This window comes from Nanorana parkeri, unplaced genomic scaffold, assembly GCF_000935625.1.
Source record: "Nanorana parkeri isolate BGI_ZX_2015 unplaced genomic scaffold, ASM93562v1 scaffold176, whole genome shotgun sequence".
Lineage (NCBI taxonomy): Eukaryota > Metazoa > Chordata > Amphibia > Anura > Dicroglossidae > Nanorana > Nanorana parkeri.
The window spans coordinates 1,094,636-1,118,509 of record NW_017306444.1 but is presented as its reverse complement, the minus strand read 5'-3'; the positions used below and the strand labels follow the sequence as shown (position 1 = coordinate 1,118,509).

The 23,874-nt window shown below is 43.1% G+C and overlaps 1 protein-coding gene across 2 annotated transcripts in view; it reads right to left on the bottom strand.

Annotated features, from left to right (window-relative positions):
- Window positions 1-15,976, bottom strand: part of FCHSD1 (FCH and double SH3 domains 1) — a 75,673-nt gene extending 59,697 nt beyond the window's left edge. For both annotated transcript variants that reach the window (XM_018554884.1, XM_018554883.1), the window contains exons 1-2: window positions 15,878-15,976; window positions 5,740-5,837 (exon numbers count right to left, since the gene is read on the bottom strand). In XM_018554884.1, coding sequence (XP_018410386.1) covers window positions 5,740-5,837; window positions 15,878-15,898 — 119 coding nt within the window. In that variant the 5' untranslated portion in view covers window positions 15,899-15,976. The remainder of the gene's footprint in view (window positions 1-5,739; window positions 5,838-15,877) is intronic.
- Between the last annotated feature and the right edge of the window lie 7,898 nt (window positions 15,977-23,874).

Here is a 23,874-nt window from a genome sequence, read left to right as displayed (position 1 = left end):
TGTGGTTCTCTGCCAGGTCCCATAGGCCCGACAAGAGATTGCGCAAGATATTAGGCATGTGCGTGCCTCTGGCCAGTCTCTGGGATCTGGCAGAGAACCATGGGATGTCTGCACATACGCAAGAGCTCATGCTGAAACTGCCTCCTGGGATGTGTGACAGACATCACGCAGTGGTGGCTGAACCCTAGTCATTCTTGCCTAGGCCAAGATTCAGGCAGTGGAACGCAAAAGGTTAAAACAAGGTATTTACCTTTATAAAAAAAAAAAGAATGCAATTTTGTAAGTAAAAGGCAGAAGACATATGTGAGGAAGTGCTTTATATGGGTGAAAGTCCACTTTAACTTTAAATCTCTTATCAGATCATTTGTCAATAACTTCATTTAGAGGAAGGAAGTTCAGCATAAACAGAAAACAATCACACTACTAGAAAACATGCAAAGATAAATAATGAATGCAAACCTAAAGAGCAAGGTGCATGATCCATTGCAACCCATCAAAATAATGCTCAACTGACTGGACTTCAATAAACTTAATTTTCACTGGCTGCGATGTGTTACTGCACTTTCCGTATGATTATTAACCTTTTCAAGTTACAGTACATCATTTTAATTTATGAGCCAAAATCACAATCTTAAAAATGCATTCAAGTACCCTATTAACAAAAATGTATCTTATTTGTGTCCCACTCAGCTGTAGATCCTCAAATCTCTGAATTGGTGCCGACACTGTTCTTCCTTCTGGAGGTTGGTTACTTTTGTTCCCTAAGGTCCCTGTGTGTGTTGTAAAGTAGCGACCACTCCAAGCTCACTCCTGTGATTAACTGCAATCTCAATACAAACTTTATTTTGTAAAATAAAGACCTTTTTTTGTAAAATAAAGACAAGATCCTTATCAAGCTTAAGGGACCTGTATGGATTTTGGGGTGACTCCACACTTTTTTTCCCCTTTGTTTTTGAACAAAACAAAGCTGGACAGGAAATTTTTAGAGGCAATAGTTTGTTTTTTGTTCTTTTCTAAATGTCACTTTTGCAGTGCTACAGGTGTCCCAGTTCACATACGGATTTAGGGCATCCCCCAAGCATGGTATTTAAAGGCTTTCAGGGGAATTTATCAAAACTGGAGCAGACAAAATTTTAAGCAGCTGTGCACTGCAACTGGCTTCTTTCTTTCATTTACAATACTTAACTGAAGAGAGAATCTGATTGGTTGCCCTGGGCAAGTGCTCCAGATTTTGTCTGCTCCATTTTTGATACATTCCCCACATTGTATTTTTAATGTCACCCTTTAGAGCCCGTACACATTGAGCGGTTCGCAAATCGCGCGTTTGTCGCGCAAATGCTTGCATTGAGCAAGCTTGAATCGCGGCTAAATCCGCTCCAAAAAGGGTCCTGCTGTAGCGACACAACCCGCGACAGCAGGACCCTTTGCCCCATTGAGAAGCATTGGAGAGCGATATCACGGGAATTACCACGCGATAAATCGCTCAATGTGAACGGGGTCTTAAAGTTTCAGTAAAAAAACACCCCATGGAAGTGTCCAGCTACAGATGCCCTTTTTTAACTAACGCGTGCCTATTAGCTTTGAAAAAGGCCACATATGTATTACAAGGTTCAGCTTGCAGATTCCAAGGGGGTTCCGGTGCCAATTTCAGGGTTTTATTTTTTTTTCTTTGAAAGCGTTTTTGGTTCGCTCATCACTGCTCATTAAAGCGTGCAAATGTTTCCTATTTTAAAAAAAAAATGTTATTCATGTTTGTTACACTGTAAGGTTTGGTTCACACCAGCCTATGCACTAAAACGATCCATTTTAGTGTGTGGGTTGGTTTCTGTGGTTTGGTGTCTGTGCTGGTGGGAAGCAGAAATCACCAGCACTCAGTAAATATCTTTAATGTCCATTTAATCGGACCAATTGTCATGTACAAAATAGCGACGTTTCGGGACCGCACAGGATCAATCATCAGGGCGATAATGTAACAAGTCCTTCATCAGGGCGACAATGAAATAAGTCCTGATGAAGGGATCCGGTGCGGTCCCAAAACGTCGCTATTTTGTACATGACAATTGACGACTGGTCTGATTAAATGGACATCAAAGATATTTACTGAGTGCTGGTGATTTCTGCTTTCCACTGTTTGTTGCACGGTGCCATCCGTGATTGTCACTGCAAGCACCACTACAAGTACTTGGGCCGGGAGCGCTGTGAGGAGTGCAGAGGGACTTGCTATTTTCTCTGTGCTGGTGGGCACATTGACACTGCATTCACTTCTATGCACCGCAGCAGAGCTACAGTGCATTCAAACAGGCAGACCGAGACTGAGGTTCCTTTCCTCTCTACTCCGCAGCTCTCTAATCTGTTGTGATGTCAATGGGACACATACAAACAATTTTTTTCTATGTGCCCTTGCAACAGCCATGATTGCTCAGGTGTAGAAACGCAGGTCTCTGAACATATGGATCAATTTACAAAGCAAACATATCTGGTTAGGAATCCTTATTTTCAAAAAGGTAACAGTTTTCAGGTAACAGGTAACAGACTTTTCTGAAGAGTCCAATCAGATTTAAAAATGACAAGTCACGTGATTAAAATAAAGATCCTTGTGTTAACGTTTCATGAATTGAGTATAGTGTAAACGTGCCCTAAAGGATCTTTGCCCTACTCTTCTTCAGTATAGGAGTTGCCTTGGCAATCTCACTCATCTCTTACTTAGATGGTTATTCACTAAAGAGCCAAAGGATCTAGTCTTAGCTTCAGCTGATCCTTCGGCCAGCGGAGCCCTTCGGTTTAGTCAAACCGAAGGCCTGCTGTACGGGCTCTGCACAATAGCCAGTACAGCAGCTGAGCCGAACGCATATGCTTCGGCTCAGCTGATCCGTAATGACAGCCAAAGCAACCGACAACTGGGCGGAGCCAACGTCACACTTTTTTTCCCTTTAACATGGGATCCCTCCTAACATTCCAACCAGACCAAAAGAGTTTGTTTTTTTCCCCTTTACATTTAAAAAAATTATTTTTTAATTCTGCTCGCTATCTCGGAGGCAGCGAGCAGAATAGCCAAGCCAAATACCGCTCGGTGCCACTGGCCTATTCATGCACTGCCGTTCGGCCCCTAGGCAAGTCGAGCGGCTTCTGCACTTCGGCTCAGCCAAACATGCTGAGCATGTTCGACTGACCGAAGCCAGCCGAAGTACGGCTGATTTTAGCCGATGTACAGCTGAAATCAGCCGTACAGAGCCAAAGTGAAAAGATGAACGCTGTATCGTCTATTACCACTTCAAGTTCTTACAGCTTACCATCAGTTGATCTATACTGCTGCCATTACCTCTGCCATTTATTTCAACTTCTCTTATTGCACATGTGAATTTCTAACGCCGTCTTTCTCAACTAGAGTGCCGTAGCACACTGGGGTGCCTTCAAACTTCCTCTGGGGTGCCTCAAAATGTTCACAGTGTCAAGTCTCTGACGTCAAAGAGGAGGACTTTATGTGAAAGAGAACCCTCTTTTTCCATGGGGTCCCTCTTTAAAATCCATACCAGACACCTATCTTGGATAAGGATCGGGTATGGATATTGTAGGGGCCACATGTCCTTTTTTACAGTTAAAGTTTTTACATTTTAGACTGGTGTGTCTCAAGCTTTTGCATACTATTATAGGGTGTCGCGACTGACAAATGTTTGAGAAACACTTTCCTAACTTAGTTTGTCATTTTGTAAATGTGAAATATTTTTGAGACATAATTTAATGCTAAACTATGGTCTGAGATACCTTAGTGCCTCTGAATTATTTTTGTTTACCATCAACATTAAATCCTGTGAAGTTCATCAGGGGACTATTGCTTTAATTTTCCGCTCTCCGCCCCCTCAGTCTGAAGGAGACAGTTTACTTAGCTTCCCACTGAAAGGAAGTGAATGCATTGCTAAAATATGCCTCAAGAGCCACAGTGCGAGGATTGTGCAGCAGTTCCGCCAGCGCTTCCTTCAATTCTACTTAAACAATCTTGTGTCGGCATTAATGTTAGAGGAATGCAAGTTTTACCTGTCTGCCAGAAAGTGGTCAGTACTAGCCAATTTACAGCAACAGAGCAGTCTTATATATGGCAATAATAACACCACGCACAAAGAAGTATGTCATGAAAGCAAAAAAAAAATTTAATCAAACAATCCATCTTAGCAGCTGAAACATTATTAAGGCTTTACCCATCAGAAGAAAGTAGTGCATAGGGGAATTTGACTTCACTTTAGGCTTACTAAAAAAGTACAATTAAAATGAATACTAAACTCAGGAGTTAAATTTTAAAAATGCATTCAAGTACTTTAACTATTAACAAAAATGTACCTTATTTATCACTCGGCTGTAAAACCTCAAATCATCTCTGAATTCATGCTGACACTGTCCTTCCTTCTGGAGGGTGGCTACTTTTGTTTTCCATGGTCTCTGTGTGTTCTAAAGTAGCCATTGCTCCAAGCTCTCTCCTGTGATAGACTATAACTTCAGTACAAATTAGTAAAAATAAACACGAAATTATAATCCATCACAGGAGCGAGCTGCGCACCGTGCCTCAAGGTTGGGCTCCATATGGAGCATATTTTGGTTTCAATGCTCCTGCTTTTGGAGCATGGTCACCTTAGGACCTGAAGTCTAGAAACTGGCAGGATCTACAGGTAAAGAAATAAGCCTTCCCAATGTGCGCCCTGCTATAAAGGCCGGTTATAGATTCATGCATGTACCATTTTTTCTAGTTTGAAAGAAAAATTAAACCAAAATTATTTAAATATATAAAATAAATGTACTGCTGGAATGACTGGAGGATAAGTATTTTAATCATTTTTATTTTTTGGTTTAGTGACCTTTTAAACAGGAGGAACACATGCTTCCTTCCCCATAAAGTCCTATTACGTGTAGCTTTGCCAAAAGCCTTCCATAGGATCTCTGCATATGGCGCATAATCAAAACAAAGCTGACCGTCACAAGACAAGTATGGGTAAAGAACTAGAACATGAGATCATCTCTTCCATTTGGGTAGGTTGGACTACTTTGCTCTATTCAGTTCATGATCGGTAGGGAACTTCTTATTTTTGGATGTGCATATCAAGTTAGAGTAATATTTGGTAGGGGTCTTCATATATAATCAGTATCCCTTTAACAGACCAACTGCACATACAAGTAAAAATTAAAGCTGAACTCCAAGAAAAGCAAATATTGTCTAAATACAAGAAGCATGTGTATCCTTATTTGTATCTTGGTGTGGTTTGTTTATTTTTTCTAGATCTGTGCAGTAATCCATCGTGAAATTTTGCATTTGTGTTGGAGCTTTCTGTAATAAAGACCAGTCACTGCTGCTCTCACCCTGTGTAGGATAAATGGTCTAGTCTCTGCCCCAGCCTGTAGTTTTCTGTAGTGGGGGAAGCCAGCTGGATCCCTCCCACAGCTCTGCTCTCTACACAGGCTATGTACAGCACAGTGAAGATGTCACTGTTGTATCATAATATCTGGGTTTGCAAAGAAAATTGGTGCGCACAAGGTGAGTCTGTATCCTCTGCAGCCATTAAGCAATGCATTTACATGAAAGCCCAGAAGAGAAATGCAAATAAACATTGAGTACAATGTATTGTATAAGCATTACAATGCAAAGTGCTCAGAGCTTTAGAAGTCAAAACAATACAAATAAAAGACTACACAGGATGTCATCAATGCTGCCATCGATCCACATTTATTTTTAAACATCCTCACATCTTCTGTTACCTGATGTCTTCCAGGAGCTCAGCATCTTGCTGCTGCTTGTTCTGAAGACTTGAAAGCTGGTCCCCAAATCGAACCTTCACTTCCTGAGTGACTTTTACCTGTAAAAAAGCGAGATGAAGTTCAGATCTGAAGATCCAGTGATAGATGTCCACTAAATATGAAGGTTTTCACCAGTACTCCTCAAAGCTTTGCAACAAGTAGGATCAGAGCAGGGAAAGCGCTCACTGAACAGGGAAAAACAGCAAGACTCCCATGAGCCAGATCTGCACAGCCATGACATGCTTAGAAAATGCATTGACCACACACAGGAGGTAAAATTAATATGTACCTTACAAGCACAGGAATGTCACAGATGGGGATTTTCTGTTATATACAACTTATGTTGTTTATTTTTTTTATCATTAAAATATAGATCTTCATTCCATCGTTCAAACCCCTTTCTGTATATATTAAACAATATCAAATACCAATATCAGTGCTTCTAGTTTTAATGTATGTTAAGTCTTCTTAACACCTTCCCATCCAGTTCACACAACTATGCACACCTCTGGGAGGTGAAAGCAGAACCACAACCTCCTGTCCCTTACAGCCACTGAAGGTGGCCACTTAATTTTCTCAAGGGGCCACATGAGAAACTAGGACTGTTGTGGAGGGCCAAACCAAAACGTCTTACGGTAGTTGTCCCGATAAGAGTGTCACCTTAGGCTTCGAGTGTCCCTTTATATTTTTGTCCCCCACCTATCTTAGTTTACTACTGTATTAGTAGGCCAGGGGCAGGAACTGGAGCAGGCTGCAGGAGAGGACTGAGGAAGATGTTCTTCCGTCCTCCTGTAATGCTGGGGGCATGGAACACATTTGAGGTCACCGATTGCTAGGGCTGCCAGCAGTCCTAACAACCAATGACTGCAGAGGAGGTGGACACTTGACATAATTGGTTGCTAGGATGCCAGCGGTCCTAGCAACCAAAGACTAAAGAGGAGGGGAGCCTGCACTGGACTGCCTGACATTGGATGCACTGGCCTCTGAGGCTGGTGCATTCACCGTCAGCCAGCCATAACAGAGCACAGGTTGGAGATTGTGGCCTGGACAGAACTGTAACCCGGTTCATTGCGGACCGCAGTCCGCTATTTAGGGACACCTAGCGTGCTCCAATGGACCACACCCTAGCTCAACAGGGACAGCCAAAAGGCCGGATGTGGCCCGGGAACCATAAAACACCCAGGTCTACTCTAATTAGACGGCAGTTGCCATGGTGCTGCATATGTGATCAATATGACACCAGCTTTTCAAGGGCTTGAACATTTGGTTGAGAGCCAAAATAAGCACACAAACAACTTTGACAGTTGGGATGCCTTAAAGTAACTGTTTTGGGAGACATTAAATTGGTGAGCGAATTTTCTCTTTAATGCCCGGCTGCCGCATATATAGGTTCAGTGTCCGGTGCAGTGAGCGCATTTCCTGCGCATATTTCAACAGGATGGGCTACTGATCATGTGATTGTGGAGATTGCCTGTCAGTGGCATGTTCAGGAGCCTGTCCCCAGGTAGTCATTAAAGCAATATTCCGGGTAAAAATTATCTTAACTCTTGCAGTGGGGCTATCCCCACACTGCAAGTGTTAATGGCTCATTTTTGTTTAGGTTCAAAAATAAAATATATACTCACCCGATCCTCCGAGCTGACTGGCTCTTAGACCGGTCCCTTCAGCTTCGCTCCCCTCTACTTCGGTGGTCTAAGGTCCTGTGCATCTTAATGTTCTCTACACAGAGGGGAATTTATCAAAACTGGAGCAGACAAAATTTGGAGCAGATTTGCACTTCAACCAATCAGCTTCTCTGTCTCATTTTCAAATCTTACTTGAGCAAACTGAAGAGATGCTGATTGGTTGCCATGGGCAACTGCTACAGATTCTGCCTTCTCCAATTTTGATTAATTCCCCCCACAGTGTATAAGATGTGAGGTCCAAGGACATACTATTGCTGTAGTGGGGGAGCAGACAGGCAGAAGTGACCGGTCTAAGAGCAAAAGTGATTTTTGGCCTAAACAAAAGCGAGCAGTTAACACTTGCAGTGTAGGGGTAGCCCCACTGCAAGGATTAAGAACAATTTTACCCAGAATTCTGCTTTCAGTAACTTTTAAAGGGCCAGCAGCAAAGAGATCAACAGAATGGGGTGGGGGATTTATCAAAACTGGAGCAGACCAAAATCTGGAGCAGTTGCCTATGGTAACCAATCAACTTCTCTTCTAAGTTTGCTCAGTTAAGCTTTGAAAATGAAAGGTGGATGTTCATTGGTTGTCGTGCACAGCTGCTCCAGATTTTGATCAATTCCCCGCAATGTATTTACATGTCTCACTTCTATTACAAATCCCCCCAAAAAAGGAACGCATTTTTCATTTTGGCATAGAATGATGAACAGAGCTGTGAAAACCATTCCCTTGGACAACTACCGCAGGTTTTTAGCACTGAACAGCCTAATATTATAAAGCCATTTATTGCAAACTGCATAGGACTGTTTTAAGCTTCCCATACACCTTACGAATATCAGGCGATTTTCGAATGCGATCGCGTTTTCGTCCGATATTCGTAAGGTTGATGGGCAGTGTACAACCGCAAATACTGTACAATCGATCGACTTGACTAACCAGCAGGTTCGAAAACTTAGGTCGATCGTATGATTTTCGCAAGGTTGGTGGCCTTTCCATACGTCAAAATTCGTACGATTTACACTGCTCATGCGCAAACGAAAATACGTGCGGTCGATTACCGCAATTCGTCCAGGTGTTTTTTTTTATTTTGTTTTTTTTTTAAACTGCTGATTGAACCTTGCAATAATCAGAGCAGGATGGGGCCGCCGTACAAAAATCGGACGACGGTTCGATCATCGGACAAAAAGCTTTGTCCGATGATCGCAAGGTGTATGGGCAGCTTTAAGCTTGTTGGCCCATCGTCAGTGCATGCAAATGATGAATTCAATAGAGCAGGTCAGGGAAAACATGAAAAAGTGTAAATATAGACACTTATTGTATTGTGAAATAAAGTAATACATGCAGAAAGATGTTATCCAATTAGCGTTATACGTTATGCTTTACTTCAGTAGGGTTTTTGTATGCGTTTGGATTATAATCTAAAATGATACATTTTTCATTGTTTGGAAATTTTGCAACAGGGACACCGCAATAAAAAGCCCAAGGGTTCTAGGATCTGTGCAGACATTAGAATAAATAGGACATAGAAGTGTGGTTTCTAATTGAGAGCCCATAAACATTTCTGTCTAGATTCCTACTAGAACACACATTCTATATCATGTGCTTGCTTCTGACGTCTTATCTGAAAACCGCAACATCAAAATGAAGTGAAACCGTTCCATGATCAATTTATTCCCATCCACCAGCTATAAAAACTCTCTTCTGTTGACCAAAGGCTTTTATGTTGACTGCATCTCTTTCCTCAACTGACATCAATCATGTCATTGATTTTCTTATGAAGCATTACACATCTATTCATATATTCCTTTCAAGTCTTCACATTTTAAAATACAGCATTACATAAATACACATTCACACACTAGCTCACAACAATCAGAATTTACTTTAAATAAACATTAGGGAATTAGAGGGTTTTTTTATTTGCACATTACATTGCTTCCTAGTAATCTAACCTGCACCAGGAAGTTGATTGCTTGCCGATTCAAACTGGTTTTTATACTGGTTGATGTGCCAACATCCTGGGAGGGAGGCACTACACAAAATGCAATGCTTATACAAGACACATACATTACTGGTCACCTGAAATATAGATGTTATACCAAATAGGAATGTAATAAGTCTGGAGCTTAACTCCAAAACAAAAACAACAAAAAAACAACACTTGCAGTAGCCCACCAGGACTGCAAGGGTTAAATGCTCATATAGGGATGGAAGTAAATAGTTCCTCGCAGCTACACAACCTATACCCTGAAGCCAGTTCTCTTTGTGACTCCTCTGGACATAGCTTTCCATCATCATGTACAATGCAGGACCAGCAGCCCTGCATTGTAGCAGAGTTTGGGGAGGGCCAGGCCACATACTGGAATGTCAGGGAGTGGAGACGAGCACCCCTTGCTGGGGGAATGAGGTAAGGCAAGTATTACTGCAATCCCCCTAGACAAACTGCTTGTTTGTATCTAGGTTAAAAAATAAAATAAAAAAGTTATATATTCACCTGAAGCTCGAGCTGACTTCTTAGAACGGTCTGGACACCATGACAGCTGGCCAGCTCGGAGCTTCGGGTGAGTATCTGTTATTTTAGCACCTAGACAAGCACAAGGAGCAGCGTCCATTGTAAGTAATTTAATTAACATTTGAAAATCGCTTAAAGAGGGAATTTTTTTATTAACCCTTGCAGTGCGCGGGGTAGCCCCACTGCAAGGGTTAATTAAAAAAAATTCCTTCTTTAAGCGATTTCAAATGTTGATTAAATTACTTACAATGGACGCTGCTCCTTGACGTTTAGGGTGGCTCCTTACCCTTGCAGGGTCCTATAGAGCCCCCTTGTGTGTGCTAGTAAGTAGAGGTGCACCGAAATGAAATTTTCAAAACCGAAAATAAACAAAATGTCAGGCTGAAACTGAAATGATTTTTTCTCTAACCTTTTCAAATGTTTTAAAATAGTTTATTCTTTATTAAATATTTTAATTTTTTTACTTTACCGTTGGGGGCTTGACCTCAATCTCTTTTTCTGCATCCCGTGTTATAAATGAACAGTAATATACTGAGTGTTCCTGTTCATTCATAACTCGTAGAGATAGTATGTTTACCATGCCCACAATCATGAATGAGCAGGAAGTGATGTAGATCACTTCCCATTCATTCATAATTGGGGGCACAGTAAACATAATCTGTCCTCAATTATTTACAAATACTCAGCGATCACTGATAGCCGACAGCTTGTACCCACTCTCCATCCTGACTCGGAGGCTGAGTGAGCGGTGCGGGGAGGAGAGCGCGATCTCCTGTGACAGCTGACTTCTCCCCCACGCCACCAGCCAGGCCTCCTGTGACAGCCGACTCCGCCCCCACACCACCGCTCTCTTGATCTGTCACAGGAGGCTGAGCGGGGCTCGAGGAGAGATGCCGGCTGCTTACATCACTCTCCTCGCCACACTACTCTGCCTACTGTGACAGTTTATCTCCTCCCTGCTGGACACTGCACTGTGTCAGAGGGGACACAGAAGCGCTGAGCAGGGAGGAGAGAAACCAGGGATGCACTGCAATTTTGGCTGAAAGATGACACTTTTGGCATTTTGCCAAAAGTGCAATTTTCGGCCAATATGTTTCCACTGCTGAAATTTCAGTGCATCCCTACTAGTAAGCGTCTGTCTCCACAAACACAGCACTGCAAGGCATTCCCCCCCTCACCCCTACTACTCTGCTCCCAACCACTCCTCTGTGTCTCGTGGTGTGAATGAGCCCTAAGATGTACAATTATGTGGTTATAATACAAACAAATGTTCTGCACTATTCAATGGCCAACACTGAACAATACTCATGATAGAAACAATATAGTATAGACCTGGATCCGCCATGTCTGCATCCAAGGCCATACACTGTATGCAACTGTCAAAATTGGGAGCTGCAGGAAGCAACGTTAGCATCCAATCCTAACCAATCCTACCCGATACAAAACAAAACCAGGATGAACTCCACAGCTTAATTTATTTTGTACATCAATACACTTTACTCATCTTACTATAGGGTCAGTTTAATAAAATATACAAGTTATTTTAACTATTGTTATTTTATCTCAGTTATTTGCCAAAATATTTGGCTTACATACATAAACACTTAGGAGCAGAATGTTTTTTTTTATTCAGTTAAATGTTATACATGTATTTCCTATGATCCTCAGCTCCATCTCATTTGCAGCCATATTGTGAGATTTCCCCCATTCTTCCTGTTTGAATAAACTCCAACGTTTTCAATCGTCGATTTTAATCGACTAAATCGATTAACTGTTGCAGCTCTAAACCTATTGAAGGACATTTGAGCAGAAGAGAAATTACACGAAGAACATTCATTTTTGTTTTGTTTTTTTAAATCCTTCAGATCCTCGTTTTCTAGTGGGTCCCTGCAGTGCTTTTCCCCCCGCATAGGTGCCTCCATCAGCCAAGCGGCTGCTGTGGAGGCACCCGCGCGTGCTTGTTTACAGCCAAGCCCGCAGTGGCTGTGTGCGTCCATAGACACACACACAGCCCTGTGGCAGGCCACCCAGCAGTTTGACTGACTGCAGAAGGAGCCTATGGATCCTCTGCCCTCAGTATCCTCCCCAAGAACCCGGAAGTTCGGGACAGAGAATCGCTGTGGGGACCAGCGGCGGTGACAAGTGCCGCTGACAGGTAAGTGTGCTGGGGACTGGGGAGTCTAAAACATACTGGACATTTACCTTAATGCAGAGAATGCATTAAGGTAAAAAAAAAAACACCCAGCCTTTAGCCTCCATTCACATATAGCATTTGAGTTTCCCCACACAGTTTTCCATACGGAAAACCGCATGGCACGAAAACGCTGTAATCTTTACAACTGCATGGATTCAGCTCATTTGCCGCTATTACTATCACATCTATCTGTGGCTATTACTGAAATAGTGTGTGGACTATTTTGCAGGATGCACGGTTTTGTATCATGCGGTCCCCGCAATAGTCTGAACAATGCACATTAAAACGCATTTTTTTATGTTTAGAATGGTTCTGTGCGTATTCGTACGGACAAATACACGCAGAAAACCTGCTCGTGTGAATGGAGCCTAATACTTTAAGGTCTCCTGTAAATGGCTATGGTTGAATAACACTGCATTTTGCATTTTAAAGCAGGGCTGCTCAAATGCATTAGGGATGTACAGATACCAAGTACCATACCTGGTACAAGTGCAATTATTTTTCAAGCTACTAGACTAGAAAAAAAAAAACTCTAAAATTAGGAGGCAGCTGTCTTTTTGGCTGGGTTCACACAGGCGACATCGTTTTTGCGCATTTTTGATGCACCTTTTAATGTACATAAATCAAACTGCATGTTTTTGTGAGCAGATTGTAGCTCATTGATGTTTCCTAATGAGTCTAAATGGCCAAATTGAGCTGTAAAAAAAACAAAAAATGTCTTTTTCCAGCGACATGCGTTTTGCTTATTGCAACAAAATGCTCAGATGTGAACAGGGCTATAGAAATTAATGAGATTTTTGGGGACATATTTTTTTTGAGCATTTTTCTAGGGCAGAAAAAGCGCTACAAAACGCTCAGTGCGAACCAGGCCTTAAGGAGCATTGGCTATGGGCTCCTGGGATTTGTGCCTCCCTGTTTTAGATGATAGGATAGATAGGATAGGATATTTTACTGATTTTACTGAAGTACTGATACTTTTCCTAACAGATACAGTTTTGTTTCTTGTCAGGTGACAGTTTTTCTAAAACAATACAGACTAATGATTTCAGGACAGTGGTGGAGCGCCAGGGCCATGTCATAACTGCAACCCTGGTAGTTCTCGTGAAAATGCCCAGTATTGGCACTGGTATCTGTGTATCCCTAAAATGCATGCAAAATTGCAAACGATGCTTTTAACCCACTTTGCGTACACTCCTGCAGTGCCAATGCATCTCAACAGGACCTACTGCATCCAGAAAACACAATGCAAAGCAGGTCAAACACAGCCGCAGAATGGTCATCTACGCTCATCCAAACTACACCATTTCATTAAATGGTAATCTGGAGTCTTGTGTTTGATATACACTTTAAATGCAGCTCCAGCCTACAAAAGTCTTTATGTGGACAGCTCCTTCACTAATGCTGCTCTAAGCTCATCTTCACTATTTTATGTTATACTATGTGAATGGGAACATATATAAAATAGGTGTTATCCCAAATTGACTGCAAAAGTGAAAATACACTTTAAGGAATAAAGTTAAAATGAAAGTTTTTTTGTGCCCGGAGTTTAACTTTAAACTATATGCAGCATGGGAAATTTAGAATGTTACAGGCCTCACATTCTCAACCTGTAGTAGGTGTGCCCGCAGGGTACAATATTAATTGTCACAGAATCATCAAATATTAATTGTCACAGAAAGAGAGACTTCTCGTTTATTAAATTCTTTAATGATTGTTTGTAAGACGTTTGTACAATTAGTGGGTACCCACAAATGTGCACATAGCAAACGTACATGCAACATGCATCAGAGAGTACTACACCTCATGATATACACTAATCAGCAATAATATGACCAGTAGCCTAACATTGAGTACGTCCCCCTTGTGCCACCAAAACAGCCCTGGTCTGTCAAGGTATGGACTCCACTAGACCTCTGAAGGTATGCTGTGCTATCTGTTAAGCCACCAGTAGCAGATCCTTAAAGTCCTGTAAGTTGCGAGGTGGAGCACCCATGAATCAGACTTGTTTTTCCAGCACATACCACAGATGCTCCATTGGACTGAGATCTGGAGAATTTGGAGGCCAAGACACCTCAAACCATTCTTGAATCATTTTTGCAGTGTGGCAGGGCACAATATTCTATTGAAAGAGGTGACTGCCATCAGGGAATACCATTTCCCTGAAGGGGGTGCACTTGGGTAGCAACAATGTTTTTGTAGGTGGTTTAGGTAGGTAGGTAGCATCCACATAAATGGCAGGACTCAAGGTCTCCCAGGTGAACATTGCCCAAAGCATCACACTGCCTCTACTGGCATGTCTTCCTCCCATAGTGCATCCTGGTGTCATCTTTTCCACAGGTGACACCATCCACATGTAAAAGAAAACATGATTAATCAGACTGGGCCACCTTCTTCCATTGCTCCATGGTTCAGTTCTGATGTTCAAATGTCCATTATAAGAACTTTTAGTGGTGGACACAGGTCAGCATGGGCACCCTGACCAGTTTGTGTCTATGCAGCCCCATACGTAAACAAACTGTGATGCTCTGTGTGTTCAGACACCTTTCTATCACAAGCACCATTAACTTTTTCAGCAATTTGAGCTACAGTAGCTCTTCTATCGCGCTGGACTACATCGGCCAGCCTTCAATCCCCACATACATCAATGAGACTTAGCTGCCCAGGACCCTGTCACCGGTTCACCTACCTTGAACCACTTTTGGTAATTCCTGACCACTGCAGACCGGGAACATCCTACAAGAGCTGCTGTTGCTCTGACCCCCATCATCTAGGCATCACAATTTGGCCCTTGTCAGTTGCTCAAATCCTTTCGCTTGCCCATTTTTTCTGCTTCCAAAAGATCAACTTCAGGAACAAAATGTTCACTTGCTGCCTTAGCCCTCGTTCACACCTGAACCTTTTGTAGTGCGTTCTCCGCTCGACGAACGCTCTACAAAACACTCAAACGGCGTATTTCAGCCCGTCCCTAACGCGCTACAAAACGGCCCACGCCTGAAAAGGTACATGTACTACTTTGGGCCGTTTTTGTTGCACGTTTCCATTGGGATACAGCCAAGTAGCCCCCGGAAACGCGTGTTTGTCGCGAACCACGGTAAAAAAAGCGCGACAGACGCGCATATGCAATACGCCTAGGTGTGAACCAGGACTAATATATGCCCCCATGTCCAGGTGCCATTGTAAGAAGATGAACAATGTAATTCTCATCACCTCTCAGTGGTCATTTTGTTGTCTGATTGGTGTATATAAAATAGAAATAAATAAGGAACACCGCTATAGGGCACTTCTGATCCCACTTCACATTGAGCAGACTTTAGGCATCTCTAGATTTATTAAACACACAGAACTTCCCTATATACAGCAATACGAATTAGATTCCTGCATTCGGTGGATTTCTCTGATCATCAGATTGGCATCAGCATATATTTATATACACACAGACACCTACAGATAACTTTACCGTGTCCAGCAGTGATCGCTCTATTCCCGTGTTCATAGGAATTGTCTGGCCATCAGACACCGGTATGACTCGCAGTATACTGTATATATAATGCTCTACACATACACACAGGCACCTAGTGATTAATCCATATGAGACTGTCACAACAGACAGTGACATGCCGCACAGTCAGGTGACAGCTTTCACTGGACCGATCTGTCCTGCTAACTCAGCTATGACCCCCCCATCACCTCCCCTCCAGTCCAATCACGCAAGTGGGTCACACTCACTTTCCTTGGAGGAGGCTGCATCCCTCCGGCTTCTCCGCTCTCTCCTGTGCTGACAGTACAAGGTGGCAGCAGCCCGGAACTCGCATCACCTCTACCAACTCTCCGCCCCATCCCTCTCAACCACGCCCACCTGGCGGTCCTCTCTCCTGAACCCCACCCCCTAAATACCTAGTGACACGCCCATACGCTAAGCTGGGCGTGTCCCGAGTGCGTCAGCCCCACTCACTTCACTAGTGTATTACTATTAGTTCCCGCCCATATGTTTGACAAAACACGCTTTTTTTATTATTAGCCCCGCCCCCACCTTCAGCCTCACGCTTCGCCCAGCCCTCCGGTGCTGCAAGTTGTGTTTACTCCCAGACCGCTCCCCCTCGTTATGTGTACCTGGCCAGTGCTGTGCTGTGTGTAGTACACTCGGCTGGTCGCTGTGCCAACACCCTATAACGGTTTTAATGGTTTTACAATAGTTTCATTTTACTAACTTGTACGCACACTCCTGTCAGGTCAGAGTGCGGGGCGAGCGGGTGGACAGGACTATTTTATGTAAAGTAAACGTTCTTTCCTTTATACTCTGGCTTCCGGTCTGTTTGCCTAGGCAGAGTTTTGGGATCCTCGGGTTTCCCAGGAGGCTGATGGAAGGCTGTGTGATGATCAAAATGGGCAAATGGCAGAGGTGTAACTAGAACCGACTCAGTATCTGCGCTTATGTACAGACGGGATTAATGAGGAAACCGACATTTCTTTACAAGGTGTTCGTTTGCAATTGTTGATTGTGACCGTTAGTAATATCCCATCCATGGCAGTAAATGATGGGGGGAATATTATTAACGGTCACAATTAACGATTTACACAAAATACTTAGTGAATAAATCCCTGTTCCCTTAATAATACTGGTCTGTGCACAAGCGCAGAAGCTGAGGTCGGCAATTTCGACTACGTTGGCGTTCTCGACAGAACACCGGTATCTGCGTTTAGTATCGGGGCATTTTCACAAGTATGAGTACTCGTGAAAATGCCTAGTATTGGGACTGGTGCATCCCTACTTAAAAATATAATGCATTGCTGGGACTTGTAGTCTTACATAGTTGGAGCTATTCTGCATTGCTGTATAATCATCATACAGCAATGCAGAATACCACCAGCTATGCGGGACTACAAGTCCCAGCAATACATTATAATAAGTCATCTATGCAGAATGCCACCAGCATCCATACACTATAATGCATAATCATCACACAGCAATGCAAAAAACCACCAGCTATGCAGGACTACAAGTCCCAGCAAAGCATTATAATAAAAGTGAGCACTATATCATTCTGCCCACTAACACAGAAGCCAGTCCAGAGTGCCGAGAGCTGGGCTGCGATATCCTGCAACAGGGTCTTGTTGTTTCCCTTTCACCCAGCTTAGCATGCAGAGCGAGGTAGAGATTGTGTCTCCAGACAGGGGAGCTGACAGGCTGCAGATCACACAGGCAGACTGCCACGTCGGGAGGGTAACAGCCAACGGACAGGACGGAGCAATAGAAAGAGCAGTAGCCAGTCGGGAAATGCTCAGCGCTTTAGGTAAAACACTGAGCATTTCAAATCTCCCGGCTTTATGGGGACGGCTGCAGCGGACCTGAGTCACGCCGAGGGAGTGGGCGGAGCCGAACGCCGCTCTAAGGACGTGGCCAGGTGAGTCTCTTACAGGCAGGGAAGGAGCGGCACTCTCTCGGGGGGCCCTCTTCTTCCTCGCTGGGCCCCCCCAAGTGGCGGAACGCCAGGGCCCGGTCGCAATTGTGACCGCTGCGACCCTGGTAGTTCCGCCAGTGGCAAATGGCCAGTAGCTGGAGTCTAAGGTCAGTAACTTAAGATGTATAGTCAAAACTTGTTTTACTTTAGTTTTGGATAGAGTAGGATTTTTTTTTTTGCTGTCCCAATGGGGAGATTTCAATGCACTTCCTGTTTTGGAGACGCAGCAGGAAGTGCTGGGAAAGCTTCACAAAATGAGGGGAACCACCTTTTTATTCACACAACTGTAAACAAAACATTATGAGGAATTTATCAAAACTGGAGCAGACAGAAACGTGCACAACGCGCAAATAACCGCATGCTGAACACGCACGTACATACACGCAAAAACTATACCACCTAGGTGTGAACCCGACCTTAATGACAGGACTGGCCTTCTTGTTGTTTATAACCTGTGCATGCACGGGGAGAGAATGCACCCTGCACATGGGAAGTGTTTGAATGACCCAGAGTGCTCATTTGTGCGCTGATGTGGCCGTGCACGTATAAAACCTTTTTTTTTTTAATACTACTCACCTGATTCCTGCATCAGGGCTAGAAATATCAAATGAAAAATAGATATGTATATGAACGTAGTTCAAATTACAGTCACAATCTAAATTCAAATCTAGATAGAAAGCATATTGGATCAATATTCAAAAAACACAGAGCTCACCAATAGTGAAAATACAGGTTTATGTGAACACAGGTTTATGCATGTCTATATAAACACAGGTCTATATACACATTCTTATAATAAAAAAAAATTCTTATTAAAAAAACGCTTTAACAGCGGTTTAAACTTACCTTATTTTTGCTCCGTGCTCCCGCCCGAGAAAACGACACTGTTCTTATGGCCGCAAAGCATCTTGGGGCGGGCGCATGCGCAGTTCGGATTCTCGGCCGGGAGACAAGCAGAGACGCAAGGTAAGTCTATGGACGCGTGCACCCGCATGCAGACACCGTGGGATCAGAAGTGCCAGCAAGCTCAGAGGAGTCAGCGCTGGATCGGAGAGCCGCCGCGCTGCTGGAGGGACAGATGAAAACATCAGGAAAGAAGAAGATCGGATTAAGAGACATCATTTAAGGTTAGTGCTGACATTAACATTGGGGGGAGGGGAAAAAATGTATCCTTCAATGTCACTTTAAGTTTCACCTTACTGATACGTAAGATGGCTTATATGCCTCTTCCCTTCTTAGTCCTCAGCTTTGCAAAACTCTGCTTTTGTCAAGTTTGTACCACAGATCTTCTAGTTTTAGAAGCAAGCTTGCAGCATAATCATATTCAACCCAATTGCAACTACGAACCAGTCTATTACAGTGCAGTAGATCTACATTTGATTGTCATATGATACAGTTGACTCCTATGGGGATCTCCTATGGGGATCTGGATTTATGAGTCTGGAGTGTGGCATTTCCTAAGAAGATGAGAGTGTAAGTACATTTAATGACATCACTGTACTCGATACCCTTACACATTCCTCTTCTTAGAAAATGTCACAAAGCATGGAAAGTGCTTTCACTTCCCCAATTCATCTGATTTGGCCATATAAGCAATCAGCAGATCTACCCAGTGCCGGATTTACTCTCGCTGCTGCCCCAAGGCTGGGTTCCTCAATGCGCCCCCTTCCTGCCAACCCCCCCTTTTTCCAATGGAGAATGGCAACCAGATGTTGGGGATGGTAGGGTTTTAATTTTTTTTATATATTTTTTTTCTTTATTATTGTTTTCATTTTTTTTTAATTTTACTTTTTTATCTTATTATCTTTTTTTATATTGCTATGACACAGGAGCTAACAAGCCCCTGTGTGATAGCATTTGGAGGTGGCAGGTTCTCTTTATGTAACCTGTTACCTCCAATACAGGAGTTCTAGCACAACACTGAGTGGGAAAGGCTGCAAGTGCAGCTCTCCCGACTCAGTGTTCACATTCTGCTCCCGGCTCTCCATCCTGAAGTGATTGCCGTGGTCCTGTATATATATATATATATACATACATGTATATATATGTATATATTATACAGCATATGTATGTTATATACAGTATATGTATATATAATTTTATTTTCATGCCCACATTCCTACTACTAGTCCTTCCAATTGTTTCTTGTTTAATAACAATACAATTGTGATGGTAAATTGCTCAATTGCCTGTATAGTTCTGTACTTTATAATGCTTCAGTCTCAGTATGTTATCTGAACTGTAGATAGCTCATATCACACTGAGGCCACATTTTCCTGTATAATGTTATTTATGGACATGCATTTTAAACTGTCATGTTCAACTTTTAACGTTTAGCAGTTGTGTTTTCTGTCTTTTGTAAAGCTGCAGTCAAGGAATTCTGGCTCGTTGACATTTATGCATGTTTTCTTATAACAGTTCAACTAGATTAACCACACATATGTACTTTAAGTAATATGTATATTTAGCTGTTTGTCTGGAGTTTAAAAGCACACATGTAGTGTTTATAAGGTATTAAAGCTGAAGTTTAGTCTGCGTATATGTTGCTTTTCCTGGTTCGCCCCCCTCATCGGAATGTTTAAACAAAACCTTTCTGTTTTCATGATATACCTTATTTTAGACCTAGTGAAGGGCCTCTGTGCTTTTCTAGACAATGCAGTCAGATCATGGTAGGTGTGGAGGGCCAGCAGGGTGCTGTACATAGATTCCTAAAAAAAGAGCCCTCAGACCTGATGCAAGCAGTGGGCTGGCTCTTTGGGGGATGCTAATATAAAAAAAGTGCCTTGATGAGTATATGTCAGTCTGGAGGCATAGGCATTCCTAAGCAGGCTGTATTTGTATGCATACCACCCTAGATAACACCCACACTTGATGAGGAGCCTCCGTGAATGAAAGATCTGAAATCCAATGAATGAACATGGCAGACCAAGGGCCCTAAAGCTGGGGAGAAAAAAAGATAGATGATGCTGGAAGTCCTTTAGGAAATGGGATAGGCTCACCGTCTGCAGTTATATCAGAGTAAGCAATTTCAGTACAGGAGAGAAGAGGAACCGGTACCACTGTGCAAGACCAAAGGTAAGGCTGGAGTTCAGCTTTAATGAACCTCTGTCATCAACTTTGTTTTTTCTTTCCCTATATCGTTTCTCACTTGCAATGGGAACCTGCTTGAAAAATTCACTATCAAACACCAAATGGTTTCCACTAATCGACGTCATTGAAGAGTCCAGATGGAACACATGTTAGTTTAACCCCTTGCCGTCCGCCCGTTGTAAGATTACGGGTGGACGGCGGGTGGATGTACATTTACGTGATTTAATTCCTGGCTGCGTGTGTCCCCTAGCGGATGCGCGCCAACGGGATCACACCAAGAATCTAAACAGCCGACACCAGCTGTTATATACAAACATTCGGTCAATCGCTTATATTACTGTCCCCCCTGTGGTGCAGCGCTCCCCCGTCGCTGCCGGTTATCCCAGGCTCCGCTGTCCTTTCTGCGAGCTCGGGACTGGCACAGCCACTACCCGTAGTGAGAAGGAGGAGATCAGCATTTCCCCCATCAATTACATCAATTACGCCTTTAGCTGTCATTCCTCTGGCTGAGAGCCAGAGAAGAAGCTGATGAAGCAGATCCCTGCTTCATCAGCTTCTTTGGGGGTCCCTAGGTGACATTAGGGGTCTTAGAGACCCCTAATGTCTCCATAAAGAGGACCTGTTTTTGGCTATCGCATTGGGGGCTTTCCAGCCCCCTATGTGATAGCAATCAAGTTAAGTGTAAAAATAAAAAAAATCTAGAAGTGTTTTTCTTTTCATTTAGTGCATTTTTGTTTGGCGGGTTTTTTGCACGCATTACAAGGAAATAGCAAAAATAGCGGAAGTCGCCTACCGGAAGTAGTTTTTGCGCTCCATCGAGAGAAAATAACCCAGGCGGAAATAGTTTTATATAAACCACCAAAACAGATTATCCCAATATTTAATACATTTGATTTCTCTTCGAATGGTAATACAAAATATGCATTCAACATTGTACCACAAGTGCATAAAAAAAAAAAAGATTTCAATTGTTTTATAAAAAACAGACAACTGTGCAAGACCAAAAGTAAGGCTGGAGTTCAGCTTTAATGAGACCCTGTCATCAACTTTAAAAAATGCAGCAAAAGCACAGAAAAAATAAAATCATGTATTTTAAAGGGTTACCTGTGGTGTTTTTCCTTTTCCTATATAGTTTTTTACTTGCAATGTGAACCTGCTCGAAAAATTGACTAGTCAGTTCCCTAGCTTAGCCCTCTCCTACCTTGCATATCATTGCCCTCTCCTCATCTGGGAGTGTCTAATTACTGTTTGTGCTGGCACAGCTCCTCCATCTCTTCCCTGGTAATACTATAGAGCCTTGGTTCTCAACTGGTGGGTCCTGACCCAAAAGTGGGTCGCGGCCCCGTGTTCAGTGGGTCCCCGTGTGCTTTCCACTTTTCTAGGTGAGAGGTCAAGCAGCTATTCAAAATACGCTGCCCAGTACCGAGTGTCAGCTTGAGGTGGGGTGGGCTCCATCCCTAAGTGCATTGCTTACAGATCCCTCATATGTCCTGTGCCTGGACCGCAGTGACATCACATTCTGGCTCCCGGCACCTCTACAGGGTGTGCATGGGAGTTGTACAAGCAATGCACATATGGATGGAACTCCACCACAGCACAGCAGCCCACTCCGGACCCCAGGCTGAGGATCCAGTTCTCGTAAGAGAGGGAGACTGGGTGGATCTTAAAAACAAAAATTGTTTGTTTTTGGGAGTGTGTATGTATGTGTGTGAGATTGTGTCTGTGGTTGTGTGCGTCTCAGTGTCTTTGAGGGCCCATTCACACTCGTACAGTGCGTTAATCGCACAGTCCCGTGCGAATAACGCACTGTACCACGCAATCGCACCTACCACGTGTGCTGGTGTAAGAAGTGCATTGCATTGCCATTCATTTGAATGGCACCCCAAACGCACCTCCCGCCCACAGTTCTATTGCCCGCATCGGAACTCGCAGTACCGCAATGCCGCGCATTACATTGCAGTGCAACTTGGGTACAACTTAATGACCAAGGACAAATGTGGGTCCTGAGGTTACACAGGTTGAGAACCACTGCTATAGAGTGTCACTAGAGTAACAGTTGTGTGTCTGCTTGGGCTGCCAATATCGCATCCAAGATGGCATTAGTGTCAGGGGTTTGGGATGCCTACACAAAGGAGGCTTTTACAGGTAAAAACATGCAGACATATGTTAAATGCAAATATAATCTTATGGGGAGAAAGGAATGGTCTGGTGACAGGGTAGGGGGTTTAACACCGCGGATGTCAACTGGTTAAAGAAGTAATACATTCTCAAACTTGTATTCAATATTGAATTCAGATCAAAGAAATATAGATTGCTCAGCAAAGTGTTTCTTTAAGTTTTTGTCCAAGTACTTACTGTCATCATGTTTCGGATCAGCTGGCTCCAAGTCTCTCAGCTCCACTACCCTGAACTTCCTGTCTAGTACAAGATCAAAAGAGTCAGAGCAGTCTCCAGAAACCATCCATCTACTAAGTTGGAGAAATTAGAAGGGAGGAGGAAGGAACAGGGAGCTGGAGAGTGGCTTGTCTTGCTGCGTCTGAGCGTTTGTGGAGACAGACACAGCTTACTAGCATACACAAGGGAGGCTCCATAGGACCCTGCAAGGGAAAGAAGCCACCCTTAAACAGGATATCAGGGCTTTTAGCTTCTGCAGGAAGCTAACACATTTAAACAACAAGCGTCAGCATCCATTGTAAGTGATTTCATCAGAATTTGAAATAGCTGAAAAACATTTTTAGTTTAATATCACTTTAAAGTCAATTTCCACCTTTGTAAGTGGTTGGCATTTATGGTAGTAATGAAGAGGTGCAGTGATGATGTATACATGTGCACATTTTGATCACTCACATTGCAGGCTTTCTTCATTTTTAATATGAAGGTTATATTAGGCCTGACACCTAAAAATTCAAAACTATCTCCACAGGAAATTCAGTCTGACACCAGGGTGTCAGACTGTAATCAGCAGCCCCCTCCCTGTCACCCATTGTAACAAGATCAGTAAACACCAGCTCTGCCTTTACACACAATACAATGTCCGGCGGGGGGAGAAAGATATACACACATTGCTTGCTCATTACAGAGACAGCAATTTCCATGCGGATATGAAGAGGAAAGCTAACAAAAAAAAATGTAAGTTTCTGTTTTAATATACATCAACTCCATACAACCGCTTCA